The sequence below is a fragment of the Coturnix japonica genome, chromosome 4 (genome assembly GCF_001577835.2).
Source record: "Coturnix japonica isolate 7356 chromosome 4, Coturnix japonica 2.1, whole genome shotgun sequence".
Classification (NCBI taxonomy): domain Eukaryota; kingdom Metazoa; phylum Chordata; class Aves; order Galliformes; family Phasianidae; genus Coturnix; species Coturnix japonica.
The window spans coordinates 29,197,950-29,219,991 of record NC_029519.1 but is presented as its reverse complement, the minus strand read 5'-3'; the positions used below and the strand labels follow the sequence as shown (position 1 = coordinate 29,219,991).

At 35.0% G+C, this 22,042-nt stretch overlaps 1 protein-coding gene across 1 annotated transcript in view; it reads left to right on the top strand.

Moving 5' to 3' along the window:
* LRBA (LPS responsive beige-like anchor protein) overlaps positions 1 to 22,042 on the top strand; it is a 346,581-nt gene that overhangs the window by 60,614 nt on the left and 263,925 nt on the right. Inside the window, exons 23-32 of the mRNA XM_015861117.2 lie at positions 1,494 to 2,489; positions 3,162 to 3,251; positions 3,495 to 3,670; positions 4,251 to 4,404; positions 4,792 to 4,972; positions 6,237 to 6,364; positions 6,709 to 6,816; positions 8,926 to 9,097; positions 9,738 to 10,182; positions 19,712 to 19,845. Of these exons, the coding sequence (XP_015716603.1) occupies positions 1,494 to 2,489; positions 3,162 to 3,251; positions 3,495 to 3,670; positions 4,251 to 4,404; positions 4,792 to 4,972; positions 6,237 to 6,364; positions 6,709 to 6,816; positions 8,926 to 9,097; positions 9,738 to 10,182; positions 19,712 to 19,845 (2,584 nt within the window). The remainder of the gene's footprint in view (positions 1 to 1,493; positions 2,490 to 3,161; positions 3,252 to 3,494; positions 3,671 to 4,250; positions 4,405 to 4,791; positions 4,973 to 6,236; positions 6,365 to 6,708; positions 6,817 to 8,925; positions 9,098 to 9,737; positions 10,183 to 19,711; positions 19,846 to 22,042) is intronic.

Below are 22,042 nucleotides of genomic sequence, written 5' to 3'. Positions count from 1 at the left end.
ATACCTTTTTTAATTTGTACAGTTAGTTTTTTCTTCCTATTGACCAATCATCACCTTGAATACTGTATAAAAGAGAAATTTTCAGATGAGATCTAATTGAACAAATTATGTGAAAAAGAAAATGTGTATCTATATTTAAAAAGTACGAGTCTGCATACATATTTACAGTGAAGAAAAAAACCAAGCACAACAAATGTGGCTGCAGCTTATTTTAAGATCTAGGCTTATTGTTTCACAGCCCATTTCAGTTTTGTTGGAAGGAAGAGGATAAATACACACTTCTAGTATGGAAGAAGAATCTAAATCCTAAACAAAAATGTCTGGATAAACTAAATTTTATGACAGAATAGTAACAACGTTAGTGTTAATCCAGTAGAATTTACTTTTATCACACTGCTGTTTATTTGGGGAAATTTAGATTTACCAGTGTGAATTATATTGAGAATTCTATCTGGAGTTTTCTTCACATAAAAATATTTTGATTGGATTGGATGATCTTGATCTTTTCTAATCTTCGTGATTCTGGGATTCCTTCTTCTTTTTTTTTTTTTTTTTTTTTTTTTGCCAGGGGAAGGGGGAGGACTTATCTATATATAAATAGTTTCACTTCAGTAAGGCTTTGTAATTCTTATGTTTTTAGACAAGTAGGTGCTTACCGGTTGGGTAGTAGATTGTACAGTCTACACCTTCTGTAGAAGTTTTGGCATTGTTTAGCTGTTCCTGAGATCTTTACTTTGTCATCAGATGTGAATTGTTTTTATCTCTTAAAATATTTACTAGTTAGATTATTGTTGCTAATTGTTGAAAATGCTTGAAGTACTAAAATTAGATTAATGTAAGTGCCCCTATTATTTAGTTAGAAGTGTCCCCTCCTATCAAAAATTGAGGTTAGCAGCGATCTCAAGGTTGGTATTTCTGTGGGTGTTATATTGTTGTGTTTTTATCTGCATCCTATGTATTTAAATGAATGCAAGTAGCAGTTAGCTAAGGAAATAATGCTAGTGTTAAGTATAAATATTGAACTTGAAACATTTTTACTTGCTTAATAGAAACTGACTTTAAAACTGAGTACTTCTGATATACAATCTTAGTTCCTGTCCTTGGTGGCAGATAAACAGATTGACTTAAGAAATACATCAATAGTTTATGGGCTGGTTGGCCCAGTTCCATGACAAGTGGGCTAGGGGCACCCATGGACCCATGATCCAGGAAAGGGGTAAAGGGAAAAGGAAAAAGGGTGGGAAGATGGGACTAAAAACAGTGATAGTGATCCAAGGAGGAAAGTTAATTTACTAAATAAGGTACGGGAATGCAAGACAACACAATATAATACAATATTTGGAATTGAGCTGTTAGTTATACAGAATTGTGAGAATGGCACCCAATACAAATTCATAGCAGAAATTAGTGATTTTAATTAGGATTTTGAGTTTTTTTGGAGGAAATGGTTATTAACATATGTGTTTTTTGTCCTTTCAACTCTGTTCTTTTAGGTAACCTTTGAAATGCACAAAGAGAGTCTTTCACAAATGTACAAGGAATACCAAGGGAAGGGAGGTGACGGGAGTGTAATGTGTCCTTCAGCTCCAATTAGAACAATTTCTGGAGCTGGCAAAGGAGCTGAAATTGTGGAAAAGAATCAATGTTTAGAATTAAAAGAAGCTGCTACTGCTCCTCCCTTCCATGATGATATGGAGTCTGTTACTGAAAAAAATGAATCAGAAGCTGACCAGAAAACTCTTTCAGCCTCTAAGCAAAGGAAGGGCTCAAAGGATGAGGACAGGGATGAGGACAGGGAAGAAGCAGTGCCTTATTCAGAGCTTTCTCCAGAGCCAGAAGCAATAAAACCCAGTGTTTCAGAAATTAGTAGTGGAATAGCTGAAGCGATTGAAGATTCTCTTAGCAAAGATCATGAGCTTGTGGAGGAAACCGTTGCTGTTACTTCAGCTTCTTTGGTAATGGAAACTTCTTTGGAAGGAGAAATTCATGAAAGTCCAGGAGGAATGGAAAGATCAGCAGTGGAAGTGGAAGATGAAGATGACTTTGTTGATTTAAAAGAGGAGAGTAGTATGCCTTTACCTTCAGAAGAGTTTGCAGAAACAGACAGAAAGCATAGCTCTAATGAAAATCAAGAGACAAAGCAGGAAAAGGCAACACAACAGCAACTTGAATCTGTGCTTTTAAAATCTGAAGGTACCGGAGGTGTGGATGTGCAAAACGAAGATCTAGCTTTATCAGAAACAGTCAGTTCTGCAGCTGAAGTAGAGAATCAACCAAATTCAGAAGGGAAAAAGAAGATGGAGGAAGAAAAGGTGCTTTATAGTGAAAGTGGAACAGATACCAATGCACATATACCAGACCATGCAGGGTCCTCTGAAAAAAGAATTGCCAGGCTTGATGTTTCTAGTGTTGCATCTGATACAGAAAGACTGGAACTGAAAGCCAATACACGTCTAGAAGCACCTCTTGCCCACAGATCCCTACCTGAGGTAATGTCTATCTGTCCTTTGTATGTTTAGCTTAAAAATAAAAGGAGATTCTTAACTGGTAGCATTTTCAGAAAACTGTACCCATGCACATTGTGGGGGGTTTAGTATATCTGGATTTTGCCAGTTATCTAAAGAATGCTTTCAGACTTTGATTAAAGTAGCCATAATTCTTACAAATTTGCATGCTGTGAAGTTTCTTAGCTTCTATTCTTTGTATATCCACTTATGGATGCTGACAGAGACTGAGTTCTTGGCTAGTTATATCCTTCATTTCTGTCAGTTCTTCCATTCTTAATGTTGAAGAACTGAAATAAACACTTATATTCTGATTTGATTTCATCTGGCGTTTCTACTGCTTCTTTACTCAACTTCTTTATTCTCTTATCAATCTGATCTCTTGTAAAAGTGGTTGGTCTGGATCATCTTGTAGGTCCTTTCCAACCTCATGATTCTATGATTCTAATTGTAACTAATTGAATTATTGAGTGGCAAACATTCCTTGTGCAGAAAAAATGCCACTAAATTTGTATGACACCCTGATGGAACTCGTGAAAATATTTTTTACTCTTGTAACTGCTTGTCTACTGCTATGCTCCAATGCTCTAGTTTTCAGTTTCTGTCTCAGTTTTTCATGGTTAAATATTCATGCATCTGAGTACTTCCCTTCTGCAGAGATACCTGTTAATGGATGCTCTTCATTCTGCACCATTCTTCCTTAAAGGAGGAAAAACACTCTCTACAGCAACATATACTCTTCCTGTGGTAAGGTTGAGTTGCTGCTTATGTATGCGTAGACTGACAGGTGTAGTCGTGCAGCTGTAGATGAGTTTGTAGGTTTGTTGTATTCAATAAATAGCTTTTGTGTATTAGTTTTAGCTTTTATTTGTAACTATGTGCAAAGTCTAAACTTGTGCAATGTCTAAACACTGAATGCTTTTCAGTATTCCATGGAAACCAATAACCAGATATGTGGGTATTTTTTCTGTCTAAAAATTGTGATTTCAGATGTCAAGGCAGCAAGATTCTTCAGGACAAGAGCTAGCTGCTATATCAGATGGGCAGAGAAGAGAATCTAGATCAACTGTGTTCCGTATTCCTGAGTTTAAGTGGTCACTGATGCATCAGCGCTTGCTTACGGACTTGCTCTTTTCCATTGAAACAGATATACAGATGTGGAGAAGGTAAATTTGTGCTTTCCATTGGCTGATCTAGACTGGCATTTTGAATATGATTATCTTGAGATTTCCTTGAAACTGTATCAGAGTTGCTCTTTAACTTGGAAAGCTACACATCTGTTAGTTTACTCATACTCAAAAATCTATTTTATTGCCTGTGCCCAAACATCTGTTTTTATTTATTCATATTTTAGTATTTATTTATGTATTAGTGTGTACTTTGTTTTTGCAAAGATTTATGTTAGGATTTAGTTAGTACCTCCAGGGGACTTTATTGTATGCATTGATACAGTGACTTTTGCTATAACAGATGATCATGGACCAGCCTATAATGCTTCTTTATCCAAATAATGGTTAATCACACATTTTGATGTTATAAGCTGGCTGTGATCTGGGGAGGTTTAAGAACTGAAAGGAAATGTAGCTTTAGGTTTAGAGTAAGAAACATCAGTTAAATCTTATGGTGATATTTGCTGCCCCTTGCTAACTGTTTATTTATTTATTTTTTTTGTAAACTAATATACTATAAAAATGAAGCTGTTTTCTGAAAGTATTTTCATGAAACCTACTTTTGTTTTTTGGACAGTCATTCTACAAAAACTGTAATGGACTTTGTGAATAGCAGTGACAATGTCATATTTGTACACAATACAATTCACCTCATCTCTCAAGTGATGGACAACATGATCATGGCTTGTGGTGGCATATTGCCACTTCTTTCTGCTGCCACATCTGCTACAGTAAGAGATTTCATTTTTATTTGAATATTTCTCTTGGGGAGTATGCTTTCCTTTATATAGCACATTAAATATTATGTCTGTTCTTTTGGGAAAGGGGAGTATTTCCACAAGCATCTTTCCTCCCTTTAGCTACTTCCATGTTTTCCCAGAGATAAATGGGTGCCTGCCTTCTTTGCTCGAAGAGATAAAAAGTCATCACTTCGCTGCATCATCCTGCAGTGGTCTGCAATAAAATTAAAACTCAATATTAATCATATTCTAGGAACAGTCATTAATGCTTTGAGGTGGTAAATGGACTTCCAGCATACGTTTGTCTTCATTTCATCTGCACAAAGTATCATCTTTGTCAATAAGTAAATGTTACTTACTTTTTTTTTCTCTGTGCAGCATGAGTTGGAGAACATTGAGGCCACTCAAGGACTTTCGGTTGAAGCTTCTTTAACATTTCTCCAAAGATTAATTAACCTTGTAGATGTGTTAATTTTTGCAAGCTCTCTTAGTTTCACTGAAATTGAGTCTGAGAAAAATATGTCATCTGGAGGAATTCTACGACAATGTCTTCGTTTGGGTAAGCAAATAAAACCACTTAATAAATATAGAAGTTTGATAACATTAAATAATAAACTACTGGTAGCTTGAATTTAATTTGTCTTTTTATATTGACTAGATTTAGTCAAAGATGCCTTGGGGTCTTTTACTGTTTTACTATTACTGCACTTTCCAACACGTATGCACCTCTTCAAAAAAGTTTGAATAAAACAAATGATTGAAGTGAATTTGGTAGCCTAATGGTTGTGGATGTAGGTCTTAATTTTATCCATGAATGAACATTATAGTTTGTTTTCCAAAGTTCTCCAGGCAGTCAAGACTGAGAATGCTACAGTGTTAAGAAAAAAGAAATCTTGCACTGTATATAAATCTATGAACCTTTACACTTCTGCCTTAGACAAGAGATTTAAATATTGTGGTTGGTAGATGAAGGACAAATGCAAACTAGAGATATTTACTTCAGAAGGGATCAAACTGATCAGTAGGCATAACCAGAGCTATAGTAGCTTCCATTCAGATTGGATTGAAGTGATCATTAATTAAAAATGATAATAAGAATTGTTATGCATCCAGTTGGTTAATATAGGAGGAGAGTGTTCATGCCAATTGCATGCTGTAAGATTTCTTTGCAATGAAAAATTTAATTTGCATGAGAGCCAGAGCAGCTCAGAGCATCAACAGTAACTAGCCTTCCTCTCCCTTTCTAGGCAATTAAAACTTTGTGCAGGTAGAACAAGATTTATGGGATGCAAACAGGTATAGAGGTGGGGTAGTTCTTTTTTCCTTTGAAAATCACATTAGAAGATAAAACAGGTACAAATGTGAAGCTAAAAAAAAAAATAAAAAAAAATAAAAGGATTGTATCATGTAACATAAGAGCATTTAGTCCAAGAACATTGTGAAACAGCTATTCTCATTTGTTTCTCTAGTGTACCTTCTGTATCTTCCTTGCTAGTCTATGAAATTTAGTTACTTTACCTTTCCCAGCCCATGAGAGAGCATGCATGGTAACATTTCAATGAGAAGTGAAAAAAGAATGTAATAATGCTAACTTAATAATTTAGAATTCTAACTTATTTGTTCTAATAATTTGGTATTAATCATTGAAGTATTCTGAGCATTCTTTTGCAACTATTTACAATTTCTGGAAGCAAAATATTTTTTTTAATCAATGTGCTTAAACTTTAATAAATGGAAATGTATTAGACATCTCTGTAAGGGACATAGACAATACTACTTCCCAGGGTAATTTTTAACTTTTTTTTTTTTTTTTTCCCTTTAAGTATGTGCCATAGCAGTAAGAAATTGCTTGGAGTGTCAGCAGCATGCACAGATGAAGCCAATTGGAGACACAGCAAAGAATCAAAAAGCAATGCAGGGGTTTATAGGAGCAGGAAGGTCTGCAGCAAAGGCAAGTATGAGAGCTCATTCAGGAAAACAGGAGTCAATAATTATTACCCTATGCAGAAGGATAGCTTTTGAAATTCATAACCATATCACTGATAATTTAATTGATCTGAAGAGCATGAACACTGGAAATGCTAAAGTGATTTTTCTAAGACACACATTTAACATTTGCTTGCTTAACCTCCCACAGTGTAATAATTCTGTCGGAAGAATTTGCCAAATTTTTTCCTTCAAATACAAAATGCCTATCTGATCTATGATAGTATTATGTACAGTGCTAAACTGTAAACATTTAGTGATTATCTGTAAAATGCTTTTAAAAACAGAATCCTTTGTTTTTTTGAACAGAGTCCGGTGGACATTGTGACAGGTGGAATTTCTCCAATACGAGACCTTGACAGACTTCTGCAGGACATGGATATTAACAGACTTCGAGCAGTAGTGTTCAGAGATATAGTGAGTGACCAGTCATGTCATTTCCTTTGTAGCTAGGCTTCTGTGTTCACCTGTTTGTCTGAACACTCACTGAATTGATTATACAAAAACCGAGTACTGCTCACAGTAACTGAGAAAGCATGAAATCTATGGGCTGTGTTGTATTGTTTGGGATTGGAAACAGACAGAGGTGAAAGTGGCTGTCAAATATTAAATGTGTTGTTTCTAGTACAGATATATACTTTCACGTGCTGTACACAGACAAACTGTTTATATATCCATTTGTATCAGAAAGATGGTTTTGTATACTTTTTGAAAAATGAATAACTCTTAGATAATTACAAATTGGAGACCAACTATAATTTCCTTACTTCCCCTCTGAGGAACCAGTTTGTGTATATGTTCTACATTTCTGTGTATGCTTTTATGGCTTGAATTGACTGAAAATAACTAAAACTGTATGTCAGCAACTTTATAGCTGATATTGAAGAAATGAGATTGATTGCCTAAAAAAACTCCTCTGTAATGCAACTGCAGTAGCTACAACGGCTCTAAGTCTTCAGTAGCCACAAGATGGAATGCTGAAACACTATTTAGAGTATTTAGCAAGTATAATGATTTAAACAGTGACTTCTGTGCTATCCAACATAGCTTAGGTAGAACTATTTACAGCAATTTCTGATTGAAACAAGCTTCTTTCAACCCCTACCTTGATGTCAGCATGTAGAATAGTAACAGGAAGTGAACCTTCCGTACTGGTGGCAATTAAATAATTAAATCTAAATCAAATATGTTTTATGTTTTTAATTTTTATTTTAAAAAATAAAATACACAAATACAGTTTTTTTATCTAATCCACCAGTTTTTCTGTTTCACAAATAGATGTGAATTGATATAATTTTTCTACTAGAGCTGTTTCTTTTTGTATCTAAATAGCCTATGTTTGATTTGTGTGTGCTTTTTAAAATTACATTCTGTGCATAGAATTGTGATTGCTATGATTTGAAAACATTTAGATGGGACCTGGATGGATTCCACTTAACCACTATTACTGGTGATATCTGAACTTTTTTAATAGTCCTATAAAAGCAACAGAAAAAAGTTGGTGAGGAAGGACTAATTTTGCTTCACTGGTCAATAACTTTATTTTAAGTACAGTTGGAAGCTGTCCTTCAAAAGCTCATATGGGAAGAAAATTCTTCCTAATCCTTATCAGCATTGTAGTGGACTACACTCTCTGATCATGCGTAAACAGACTTGACAGTTTAACTTATTTTCTTGAACCTCTCAAAGAAAGAGCAAAATTGATTGTTACACGAAACCTTATGTAAATGAAAAGGTTTTCCTCACCCCTCTTTCTCCTACTCATTGGTCACTGGAAACTGAAATTATTAATTTCTCCTGTGATTCCACAGTGTACAGAACTGTTTTTCCTTTGGTCGATTTAACCAAAGGCTAGAGCAAATAGTCTCAGGCTAAGTCATTGGCTGTGTAGGTCTTTTCATTTCTTTCGCTGGTAGTTCTTGAGTGCTCTGAGGAGGCACTTGACATAAATCATTGGGAAATGTTTTTAAGGTTTTATTGAAATCTCTTCAGAAGGTTACATTGGTATTGCAAATAAATATTTGCATTTCTTGTCTAAATTAAACATACTACAATACAGCCATCCAGACCCTCTGAGGATGAAACAAACTCATAAGTTGGGTTCTGGAATTTGTTCTACTTACTTCACTGATATTTAGTAATTTATGAATGCTTTTTCAGTTTTGTTGAGTCCACTTGCCTGGTACTTCACAGCTGGTATCTTGGCAAATGTGGGGAAACATAGTAAAGCAAATGCCTGTAAATAAAGAGAACTTAGTCTCTGCACTAATTTTAGGCATGTAGTCAGAACACACAACCTTAGTCAATATTGTCACATTCATATAAGAAAAATGAAGGGATTAGTGCCACTTGAATACAATTGCTTTATAGGAAAGCCAGATTGTGAATAGAGAATATTGTTCTTTCTTTGTTGACATATCAGCTTTCTTTTAGTTTGTTTATGGTAGCGCTGGGCATACTTCAGAGAAAAATAAGCATGCTACTGAAATTGTAATGGAAAATCTGTGTGTGTCCCCTTTTCTACAGGAGGATAGTAAACAGGCTCAGTTCTTGGCCTTGGCAGTTGTATATTTTATTTCAGTACTCATGGTTTCAAAATACAGAGATATTCTGGAACCCCAGAATGAAAGAAGACCACCAAACCACAGTCAGTCCTTCAAGGAATCAGAGAATGAAAATAATGGAACTTCTGCTGCAGGTGAACTGTTAATTATTTGTCTAAATGAAATAATGTGACTTATGCATTTTAAAGTTCTGTAGAAGTCCACTTCAGGTCATACAGAAATGTGTGCATTCTAAGCACTAAGATAAAAAACATTAAACTGATTTGTCTCAGTATTTGTATGAATCTTCCTGATTTGACAACAACCTCACCTGTAGATTAATATTGCTGTGTACTTGAGTCTCACTGAAGAAGGTAAGTATTCATGAGTGCTTGTTGCAGAAACATTATGATTTTGCTTATAGTTCAGTATGTGTAAGCAGAGACTGACAGCTTTTTGTTTTTGCTGTAAGACTGTATTTTTCTTTATCTTTCTGCTCTTCTACAGAGCACTCAGTTCGTTTTCATTCTTTCACTGTTAAGTCAGTATTTTCTGTTTCTTTGTCACTGCAATTTTGGATGTTATGTCTTTTCAAGCTTCTTAGAAATTAGCAGAATTTTTTCTGTTCTAAGTTCCATATTAAATATTTAAAATAATAAATCTCTAAGTAGGCAAGAAGAAATACTACATTATATCCTTTGTCACCTATCGATGTTACTTTCTTGGAGCCATGTGGTGAACACAATTGTGCTAATAATGAATTTAAAATTTGTTTCCTGACTTTGCTTTGAACAGATGTGGAACATCCATCTGCTACTCTTGGTGCTTTTACTTCAGCTTCCACTGAAGAGTCAGAGTGTACAGCATCTGTACAAAGAAGGGACTCTGGTCTTGGAGAGGAACCAACTTCAGAGCAAACAAACAGTTCGGGTGGTGCTGCTGAAGCAGGAGCACTGAGTGTCAGTGCAGGTCCAGATGCTGTCAGTGAAGTACTTTGCACCCTGTCCTTGGAAGTAAATAAGTCTCAGGGGGACAGAGTTGAGACAGGAGCAGAGGACAGTAAGTCTTCAGCTTCTGTGCCAGCTGCAAAAAATGTTAATGTAAAGGACATCCTGAGAAGCTTAGTAAGCACACCAGCTGATGGGACTGCAGTTGATCCTACTCTTCTGCCACCAGCCTTTCTTGGAGTTCTTGGTGATGGAGCTGCTGAGCATCCTGTACAGTTCCATTCCTTTGACAGGTAATGTAACTTCTAAAATTTTTTATCTATTTCAGATTGCTTAAGTTAACTGTAGAGAACATAAAATTGGTGCTTCACATGACCAGATCTCACATCTAGTCATGTAGTACTTAATATAATCGGGATGCTTTGGTTTATAAATAGAACTTGTGGACGAAGCCAATTGACATCACATAGGCTCATCATGAAGGTACTGGAGTATACTCTGCTGTTCGTGGGATGTTATGTTATGCTACAAAATACTATGGAAATGAAAACTGATTGGTGATTAAATTAAACCTACATGTCTCATTCGTCTCTTCTTTTTAAAAGCTGACTCTTCTGTACCCATGCATGTTATAGCTCAGAAGCAGCACTGAAAGAGTGCCAAGAAATGGCCTACAAATGATTGCAAGAGTAAAAGAAAAGATTTTAAGTGTGAAAGCTGTTGTTTAATCTTGTCTGTTTTCCTAACTGCAGCACTTTTGCCACCTTTTTTATCCTCTGCTGGATACCAGCTGTTACTCTCCTTGAAATTCTCTCTCTCTCTCTCCCCATCATTTTCCCTCGTGATCACTGTGTTCTGAACACTTCAGAAATGCTTCTGTATTCCAATTGTGTATTTGAAAGTTATTGTTAGATTAGATGCCTTTTTTCAAGCAAATAGTTTTTAGAAATTTCAGAGAAAGACTGGGGCTTTTTCAGGATAGTACTTTATATTATAAAAAATAATAAGTTATTTTGTATATGGAAATTGCTCTGTGGATGTCTAGTGGTTTTCTCTCTTCATATTGATGGTAATGATGTGAGATAGAACACGTGAAATACATGCGAGGTAAGACTGATACAGATTTGTGATATGTCAGGATAACTGAGGAATAAACTTTTAGGTTATGTTTACTACTGCCACGAACCACTTAAGTAGACAGTCAGATCACTGTCTTCCCAACTACATGTATCCCAGTTTGAAGAAAAAGAACCATACGTTTTACATTTCCTAAATGAGGAATTGGCTCAAAGCCTCGTGAGTTATGTTTTGCTTTGCACATTTTGTTAGTTTTAAAGGACCCAGGAAGTACAACGGATGATAAAGAATTTCACTCGTGTAGATTGGCATGTGTACTGATATCAGAGCTATATCTAATTTCTCTTGCTGTGGGCCTGCAAAAGAATACTGGCTAGTTAACAAATGGATAGAAAACAATGGAGGAATGAACTGGGTGTCCTTCCACTCATAGGCTAATCTCATATTTATTGATGAAAATACATCTTTGTACTGCTGTGTGGTCCTAAAGTGCTACTTAAAATCTTCCAGGCTTCATTCACCAGATACATTCATAACCTGTTAGATTTGCTTTGTTATTATAATAGCTAGAACCTTCCCCCCCCCCCCCATTTTGCTTTATTTTAGTAGACATCCATCTTTCTTAATACTCACAGTGAATTTAAAATACTTTTCCCCCACTCCCCTTTATTTCTTTTATTTTTGAAGTCTCTCTTTCCTGATGATAATTTTGGTATTCCCTACATCTCAGTCTCATTAGCTCCTCATCTTTTCCAAAGTATAATAGGGCACATTGTCTTTTACTATTTTCTTTCTGCATTTCTTTCCCCAAAGACAGCAAAGGAAATAAAGGACAAAGGAAAGAATCCTTTTAATATTTGCATACCTGCCTATAGGAAAGCCTTAGTCATTGAAAATTGGCAGTGGATCTAATGTGGGAGATCCCTTGTTAGCAAGGTATTTACTTATTTATGGATATCCTTTGGCTCTAATGTCTCTGCAGTCTGTAACTGTCTTGCTCAAACTAGCAATGACACAAAAAAGAACTGTAACTTTGCCAGTGGTGTGAGTGGATCTGCAGCAACATTTTTTCACAGTTCAGATCCCCATTTCTCTAATGGGAGAAGGAATGGTGCTTGTTTTCTGGCTAGATCACAAATTGTGTGTGCAAGTATTTGGCTCCTTTGCTCTTGTCTCAAAGTAAATATTACAGTTCTGCTGAAATGCTGAACAGGAGGAAACGTTTGGGGAGCAAAAGGAAGATGAAGACAGAGTCTTAAAAAAAGGAGAACAGAGGCACTAAATAATAACCTGTACTGCCCTGCTGTTCCTGCTTTTTGTGGCACTTCCCTATATATACCCATCATTGCTCTTTAGTGTAAGTGAGCAGTTGATGTGACATAGTGTACAGTTTTAGATCTGTGACTACTGTTTGTCTTCAGGAAATTCTTATGGTTAGTTGTTAAACGGCAGAAATTTGAACTACAGAAAATAGTATATTTGGTAAGGAACTACTTACTTTTTTGCCATTTCCTCTTTCCAGTGACACACAGTCCCAGGTGGACTCTTCTCTCCTTTTTCTTTCTCCAAATTGCCAGTCATTTCTAACTGCTACTCTGAAATTACTTGACCTTGAGACATAATTACTTTGCCACTGAAGGTAAAGCAGTTTGGCAAGAAACATATACAGGCTTGTGGGAAGGGATTGCAGTGTGCATTGAGGGAAGCAGTAAGGCAGCAGCATAGATGCTTATGAATGGAAGAGCAAAGGGCAGGTGGTTCTGTAGGGGTTCAGTCAGATACCTTGACTGCTTCAAACCATCATGGGGGTGTTACTTTCCCGTGACTTTTTGTGTCTGATGGGAGGAGCTAAATAAGTGACGAGAAGGTTGTGAACTAGGATAAAATATTTGGTCCATCAACAGTTGCACATGACCTTATGAAGCCAGCTGTTCTGTGTTTCTTGGATGAAGTTTTCACATGGTCTGTATGGGTAGGCAGACAAAAGTGTACTTCAGTTTTATCCTTAGTTTTAATCTGGTAGGGACACACTTGCAACTCTGCTTAATATACTTATTTCTGATGAGGCATGTTACTAACTAGTGGTAAATCTGTTAATCAAGAAGATGCAGTAACTGGGCATGTGTAACATTTATGTTTAAAATGATGCATGAAGAAAAGTTTCATGACTGCCTGAAAGTGCTTGTATCTTTAGATAATATGATTACTTAAAATACAATGACATCATATCTAATTGTAGTACTGGGAAGGAGTTGTACTTGGGAAAGAAAAATCTTTTCCAGCAAACTGTAACAGAGTTGGAAAGAGGAGCTTTCATCTCTGGGCTACACAGAAATGCTAAGAGTTCATCCAAGAAAGTTTGGAAAAACAGGCTTTGGGATGCTCTCTTTCTGTGTCTGGTTTAAATATAATGTATTGTGTGATAGCGAACAAGCTCTGTGAGTTAACATTTAACTTTTTTTTCCTAAAAACAAAAAAACACTTTGTTAAAAGTTATTCTCATGTAGCAGTTTACCACTGGGGTGTCTCTAGGAATTTTAAAGTATCTCTCTGATCCTGCATTTATCTCAGGAATGCTGTGTCAGAAATCAAAACTCTCCTCATATCTCAAGGATTATCAACTTCCCAGCCATAGCTGGAGAGTATACAGTAACAGCTATGTGAGTGAAACCTTACTGAAAGGCTGCCAGGTTCCAAGCCTTTGCAAACAGCTAGGTGAGTGTGTTCATTCCCATGCCAAAAATCTTCCCCTTATCTTATGTGAAGATACAATCTTGTGATTAGTGGCTGCCAAGGGCTTATCATGATAAAGTTCAAGACTTGCATTGGCTTTTCCCAGCATCCACAGGGACTGAACTTATGTTCCAATTTCAGTGTGTACTGAAATAAGAGTTTTCTTACTTAATGTAGTAATCTTGTAGAAAAGGATGGGAAATTAATGTGAACAAATTTAAATGAAATAGAAAGGAAAATGACCAAAGCTTGTTTTTTTGTTTGTTTGTTTGTTTTAGAAAAAGGAGGAGTAGAGACTTTTAAATCATGTTATTGTATTTTTGTATTAGATATCAACTTAATTTTTAAATGGAATTAATACATTTTAGACTTCATTGATTTTAGCTTAAAGAAATGCAAAAAGAATGAACTTCTCATTTGCAAGATTAAGTCCACTAGTCATAGATGAGGACAGAATATGAGAATGTTGAATTTGTAGATCAAAGTCTTTGTGGTTTTGCACTGATGAGAAGTTCAACTGTTTTGGTGCCCTAAAAATCTTCATTCTGCATTAGTTAAAGAGTCAAATCATTTGAAGTCATTCCTCTGCCAAGTTGATTCAGAACTGATTATTTCCATCATCTTGTCTTCCTGCTCCCCTTTCTCTGATCTCTCATGACTTTGAGAGTCTCTTCTTCCTTCTTTTTTCTTTGGTATTTAAAGGGAGACATAAGGGAATGGGTATTATCTGCTGACAGCAGAGCCTGTAGAATGGCGCTGACATGGCAGGCTGCTTTTCTGACTTACAAAGTAGAGGTAAAAATAAGCCTCTGATCCTCTTTATTGGTCTTTGCTCATTGCATAGGAGCCCTGGAGTGGTCATCATTCTCTTAGGGAAACAGACATACCGTCACCTATATTGCTACCCAGTGCTAAAAACTTGAATACTAAGATTTATATTCATATAAATTCCTGTATGTCAAGAGAAATTAGAGCTTGTGTAAGTATTTTTAAATTATAGTGAGTTCATCAGTTTGGCCTGGCCTGTGTTGTATTAGGAATATTTGTCTCATGCCCAAGGTAAATCTGTTACTTAAAATACGTTTAGAATCAATTAGACTTGCCAACTTCCAAAGAATAAATATTTAGGAAAAAAGTGGTCAAAATTTATAATGTATTTGTGTATATTTCGTACTTCTTTGTTGAAACGAAGAAATCTGTGATCTTGAAAACAAGAAAGCTTTCAGTAAGTAAATCCTTATGGAATTTGGCAGAATAGATCATTATTGTGCAAGCCTTTGTCTGTGATAGAAGTCAGTGTTCAGTTCAGTGGTCTGTGCTCATTCAGCAGTGAATAATTGTCTGCAAAACGAAGGCTTCTTACACTTCAGCATAATTGGGACTAATAACACACTGACCTTCTGGCTAAGATGTATTTATGGTGGCTCGTTCTCGCTATGCCTGACCTATGTTTATCAGTTCACTTGCTGTAAACTCCTACTTCAAGCCTTAAAAATTTGATTTCAAATTAAACAGGAAAACATAATAGTTACATGAATGAGGCAATTGAGCTATCGTTTTCACAATGGTGCCGGAGATCTGCTTGATATACGCTTTAAGCATATTATACGTTTTTCTAGTTTATGTTATTTCTTCTGTATCAGACTGTTATGACAACAGATGCTATAATTTACAAATGCAACCAGAAATAATAGTTGACTGAAATGCTGTGGTACTTCAGATGTACTTCAGACTAAGATGTATTGATGGTTTTCTTCTATGTGACACATCTCTAGCAATGTGTGAGGTTGCAGAATGTTGGTTGCTGTTCTGATGAAATTAGTGTATGTTTTTGGATGTTTAAAAAATATGTTGTTTTTGTAGATTTAGTGAAATATAAGGCAACTTATATTTTATTTGCATGCATAACAGCATTTAACCCTTAAGAGGTACTTACTTGTTTAGCTACACAGAAGTCTTCTTGTGCTTTTTGGAAGCAAGTGCCCTGTTATTTAAAAGAAGTTGGAATTGTGTTCATTTCTAATATGCTTATCTGATTTACTATGATTTAGTGTGGCAAATACTTCATAATTCCCATGTGGTTTATTTACTACAGAATTTAATTGGGATTTTTCTACTCTCATGCATTTTTTCCACTAATAACATTTATGTTACTTATATTAGCATTTAAATAATCTTGTAAAAATAATAATAACAATCCTTTTTTAACTGTTACCTTAATATTCAGAGAAAATACCACATTACTGTGCAAACAAATAAAAAAGGGAGAATTTAATAATTTGAATTAAAAAAAAAGTGGCCGATTTTTATACTTTGAATATATGGTAAATTTTACATTTGTTTTTCAAAAATGTGCTTTTCCAGTGGAAATGGAATGGGAAAAATGTACATAGAAGCAAAGATAACATTGCAAATAATGCAGTGATGCTCATCTATGAAATAATTAAAATATTTTTATGTTTTGGTTGATTGTTCTTGCAATATGTGAAGCATTTTTAAATGAAGTAGTTATAGTGACTGGCCATAGGGCAAAGAGGAAAGTACAGTTGGGGTTCTGAGATTTCTTTATATTGTATTTTTGGTCAATATCTGACACTTCTTTTGGCTATGAGCTTCAGATTGACATTGCTCTTACTTTCTTTCCTTACCAAAAATGCTGTTAGTTTTATCTGAGTCACTTCAGTTGACTTTTGAAGGTCACTGTTTAAAATAAGTTCCATTTAGAACTGGAAGTTAGAGGTGAAAACAGCTTTATGGTGAATGGTTCTATTCCTCTGTTTTCTTCCCAGGTTTAGACTTCTTAATGCAAAGCAGCTATTTCTTCATCCACTGAATAGCTGCCTTTTATTTTGTTGAATGTTTATGAATCACAGCAGAAGTCTTTGGTCATGGTGCATCGTTAGCAGTCTCTGGGCTTTTTATCAGGTTTCAGACAGGGGACTGAGATCTAAAATGGCCTCTAAGCAGAGGAATTATGGTCGGATTCATGAAATGGATTTTTCTTGATCTAAAAGCATAGGGGAAAAAAACCCAAACTTATCAGATGTGAAAGGCTATCGCTTTTTAGGAAGACTTTGAATGGGAGTGTTTCTTGCTCAGAGCATGTGGGAACTGTGTCTGCAATAGGCACACACTTTAACATGTGCTGTTTATGTACTGCATAGGTTCTTCTGTATTTCAAAGTCTGAAATGTGCAATTGTTCATTTTTGTTCACTGAGTCAAAGTAAATGGGATGAAGTTATGTAATTACTACTAGCACGTCTGTCAACATCTTTACTTTGTAGCTGTCTATTGGTGCCATATGCCTAGTGCTAAGTATCTTCCTTAAAGTGAATGCCATTACTAGGTACTGAAAATTGTAATGGAAGTGTTGGAATATAATTCCTTTCTATATTCTTGATAGGAAGTAAGTTACTGAATGAGAGTGGTAGTTTTATGTGCATGTCCAAACTTCTACATATTTGCAAGTGAGAAGGTATACAAAAGATCTTAAAAGGCAGAAGGGGCTATTACAGTCACTGCTGTCGCAGCCTAGAAAAAAACCCAAACGTCTAATTTACTTGACTGCACTTCTCCTTGGGTAGCCATAGAGAGTCTTGCAAATCATTGGATGTGCTCCCTCAATGCTGCTACACTAAAGCATGCTGAAGGTCAGTAGAAGTTTACAGGATGGAATGATCAAATGTGGTGTTGTGTCAGAAACAGCACTGAAAATGAAATAGTTAGTTAGATATAGTTAGGATTTCTTTCATGTCTGCATTGACTGTCATGTACAGGAGAACAAGTTTATTTATTTATTTTCATCCAAAATGGGGAGGTTTCTAATATCTGAAGTTAAAAGTTCATCCAGTTATGTGTATCTGGTATTTTTAAGATATGAATCTGAGCTACCTTTTAAGTCTTGAAATATCAGCTGCCTCCTGGTTCTTGGGGCTCTTAGTGGCATCATGGAATAGGATCTGCAGTGCTCATAGATGTTTAGAAGGCACAGCAACCCTGATTTCACGTTTCAAGAGAATTATGATAGATTAAAGCCCTGGAACCATAAGACTTTCTAACTGCAGAAGAGACTGTAGAAGGTAATTTGATATCTTCCAATTTAAAATTAAGTTACATGAATCGTATCTTAGATGGACACAACCTACTTATGCATCATTGATGTCTACAGGTGGCACCAGAATTTGTCACTAAATATTCTGCTGTACTGCGTTGTATGCAATATAATTATGAGTGTATTTGCTACCAGCAAGGAGTTGTTTCTATATCTTAATGAGTGTGTAAAGAATCATTTTCAGCTCATTCATTGAAACCTCATGCAGTCCATATGAGTAGAGGTGTGTTTCTAACATGTCTGTTTAATTGTGGTTCATACTTGGTCATTATTTCTTGAATTGGTTACAAGAGCTTAAAATCAGTAAGGGAATACACCTGGACGTTAATGCTGCATTTTATAGACTGGTGAAATGTCCAGTTATTTACTGTGCGTGGATGTATCTTCTACCAAATAAACCTGCATGAATATCTTACCCCCTCACAGAACTTAAGCATGTTACAGCTTAGTAGTAACAGTTTTCGCACAGCTGATGTCACACAATGTTGAACAAAATATTCCTTTCTTATGTCTTGGTAATGCAAAGTTAATTGGTAGCACAGATACAATTTCAAGGATGGTCTAAATAAATAATCTTTTGAGTGCATTGTTCATTTTGGGGGAAAACTGACATGAATGTATCAGTGAAATTCATGGTTTGGACACAGTTTTTAGATTTGGGGCTCAGGTGTTATTGCTTCTATTTTTTAGTGTATAGTTAACATTAGCAGTCACCCTTATAATGATATGACATGTACTACCTCCAAGTATGGTGGCTGCCTACTCCTGCCATTAAGAAGGGTTGATTTGGTCAGCATTGTTGTCTAGCTTCTGTAACATCCTTTGAATGGAAGAAGGAAGTCGAATATAATCCATTCTTTGCTTCATTATAGCAGGAATGATTTTAGAAATATTTAACAGAACTTCTTGATTACTATTATCACACCTGAATTTGGGTCATTTCTAAGTTACTTTATTTAGAAAATAGATGTTTTAAAGCTATTAAGGGAATAGTTTCAGTGTGTGGTTATAGTACTGCCAACAAAGGACGTGATTAAATAAATTGAACGTTGAAGACTTTCAGCTTACGGTTAACACCAGGTAATTAAAAGTAAGCGCTGCTGTGGGAGTGCATTATATATCAGCTGTACTCTTTACCTCATTAGCTGGGTTTTTGCATGTTTATGGAGCTAACTTGCAATTAAAAATGCCTTTAACGTATGCTTAACAAGGCCTTTTAGGTATTTGGAGTAAAGTGCTACAATTTAATTGAAATTTGTATGGCATAAATAGATGTCGTAGTAACATACGAGATAAATCTCCATGCCTAACTTTCCACTTTGCATCTTTTCCTCTTTAGTGTTGACTGCAAGGCCTGATCTCATTAAAAAAAAAAGAAAGAGATTTTCTGCTACTGCTAAGAGTATTTTGTTATGTCAATCAAACTTTATATAATTAAAGTTATGCTCAAACTTATGTTACTAGCTATATGTTTATTTTTATATATTTTTATATTAGTTATATGTGAAAACTGCATGAATGTTAACACACTGATTCTTCTGGGCACTTTTAAGCTGTAGTATATGCTTCAATTAACTGTCAGTTCTACATTAGAACCTCAGAAGGAGTATACTGTCTAGGCAACCCTTACTATTGATTTTGCCACTTATCCTGCTTATCTTGTAACTGTATGCTTGTTGCACAGTGATTTTGTTATACTGGATTTCATATTAAGTTATTGTACAAACTAAATGGCAGTGAAGTGCCTTATAGGATAAGATAGATCACCAAGAAAGAAAGTAGAGACCGAACAACAATTTGGCAGGACTCAGAAGTGTATGTACTACATTTGTAAACTTAGGATCACATGCAAACTTTCCTAATGAATAATATTCATTATTAACTTTTTGTCTTCATGCAGGAGTGTTGTAGTACCACCGAAGAAATCAAACATTTCCTCTACTACAGCTGCTATGGGTATTCCTGCAAATGCTGTCAGCGTGGTTTCTTCTTTAGATTCTGCGCAAGCCCCAGATTTGTCAGGAGAATCTCCTGGTGAGTAAGAGTAGCCCTTCCATACTTGCTTCCCTTTTTCCCACCATCCATTGTGAATGCAAATGAACAAGTTTTTATGTGATTTCCTAATAAAAGTGAGTTCTTCAGTATATAGCTATGTATTACATCACCATAGATAAATAGGTGATAACAACTGTTTTTCAGACATGAAGTCATTAATTACTTTCAGGTGCAATACTAACATATTATCAGCTGTTTATATACCTGTTTACATATGAGTTATTTCAAGTAATTGGTAGTAATTGCTGGTTGTATATTCTCAGTGGAGAACATGTCAATTTGGGAAGATAGTGTTTTGTACTGTCCTACTGTCCTGTTTGATTTCTTTTTTTTTCCTCCCCTAAATTACTGGAGTGCATCAGGTATAACATCTCCTAAATTATCAAGTCAGACAAAGAGCCTTTGAGACTTCTGTGTCCAGCATATTACTGTGTCTGTATCTATGTCATGTCGTCTCCTGTAGTAGTTTATAGGCTTACATTTGTTATCAGTGTACGTAACAAAGACCAGTGCCAGATACTTCCATAGAGTTGTTTGAATTGAAAGGGACACTTACATTTCTTAACAGTTCTTTACAGGAAAAATGAATAAAAAACCCAAACAAAATCCCTTTCTTAAGGGAAGTAATTTTATATTTTATGTAGCTATATATATATATATATATAAAACATTATACACACACGCACACATATACACATAATATATATACATTAATATTTATATTAATGTAACTATATGCATATAGTTACATTATATATATATATACTATATATATAAAAATATATATACTATATATATATATATAGTATATATATTTAATATATATAGTTATATTAAAATAGTATAATATATTGTGTTTACACTAAACACAAAGTTTAGTTTGTAAGGTAAAAAATATAACCCATTCTCATGTTCTCACGTGTCTAGCAGACATTTGTTGTCATCTTCAGTTACTCATTATGTTTCTTAGGGAAATCCAAAAGATTTTATTCCAGCCATGATAAATGGAAAGCTAAATGGAAAGCTGTTGAAACCTAGTGCATTTTTATTCTTTGCAAAATAGGGAATCCATGTAGCCATTGAACTGCAGGAGGCAGCTCTAGAGAAGTTTAGACAAGGAAGAAATGGTGTCTTAAAATGGCAAAGTGCTTTGGGGAAGATTGGCTCTGAGAGGTGAATCTGTTTTTAAACATATGAAGCCTGATCTACCCTAATATTGTGTTTTAAAGTAAGTTATCGTGTATTAATTTCTCACCTGGTTATCCAGGTTAGATATAGGCTTACTGAGTACCATTACTTAAGTCAATATTTATTTGCTTTTAATAGAAATAAATCAGATAAACATTGATTTTCAGATTTATTCAACCTTCTAGGAAAGTATAGAAGAAATACAAGTGTCCCTGTGCCTGTGGAATGTATAAGAAATCCAGACAGTAAACAATACTGATGTCGTTGGTAACTGTGTGATTTTCAGCATGTCTAGGAGTTCTGGCAAAAAATCTACACCTAATCTGAACAGATATGCATAAAAAGAAACGAATGAGAATAAAAATATTAGACATGTTTAGACTGGCAGTCTAATTAATTAAAAGAAGAAATGAAGGGTTAAATGAAATCACGATTTCAAACAAAATGTGAGACTTTTTTCCTAATAAAATAATGGCATGGAAACAAAAAATGTGCAGGGTTAGTGTAATTTATGTTTGTGTGGATTGGGTGAATTGCAGGGGTTTAAGTTTGAAGTGCAGTCCTGTATAAGGGCTTTGGCTTTATTGGATTAACACTAAATGAAGTTCTTATAAAATTAAAATAAAAACCAATATTTTCCATGAGTTTATATCATGTTTTTCACTCATTTTTGTCTACATGCAGCTAAGTCAATACTTCATACTCATTTTTTTAGCTAACGTTTTTTGCAGGTTTCTTTACTTAATCATTAAGAAAAATTGTAATGAGTATAAATTGTAGGCTTTCAAATTTTTATGAAAGTTATTTATTGAACAATGTTGCTACTTTTTAAAATAAATTTCACCTGCTTCTTCTAAGGTCAAAAATATTTTATAAAATGTTTGATATGCATTTGTATGATATATCTCAAAAGGCAGCTAAGCAAACAGAACCTTTACATATAATGCTTTACTGTATAGAGTTGCACTGCTTTACTCGAAAACAGATG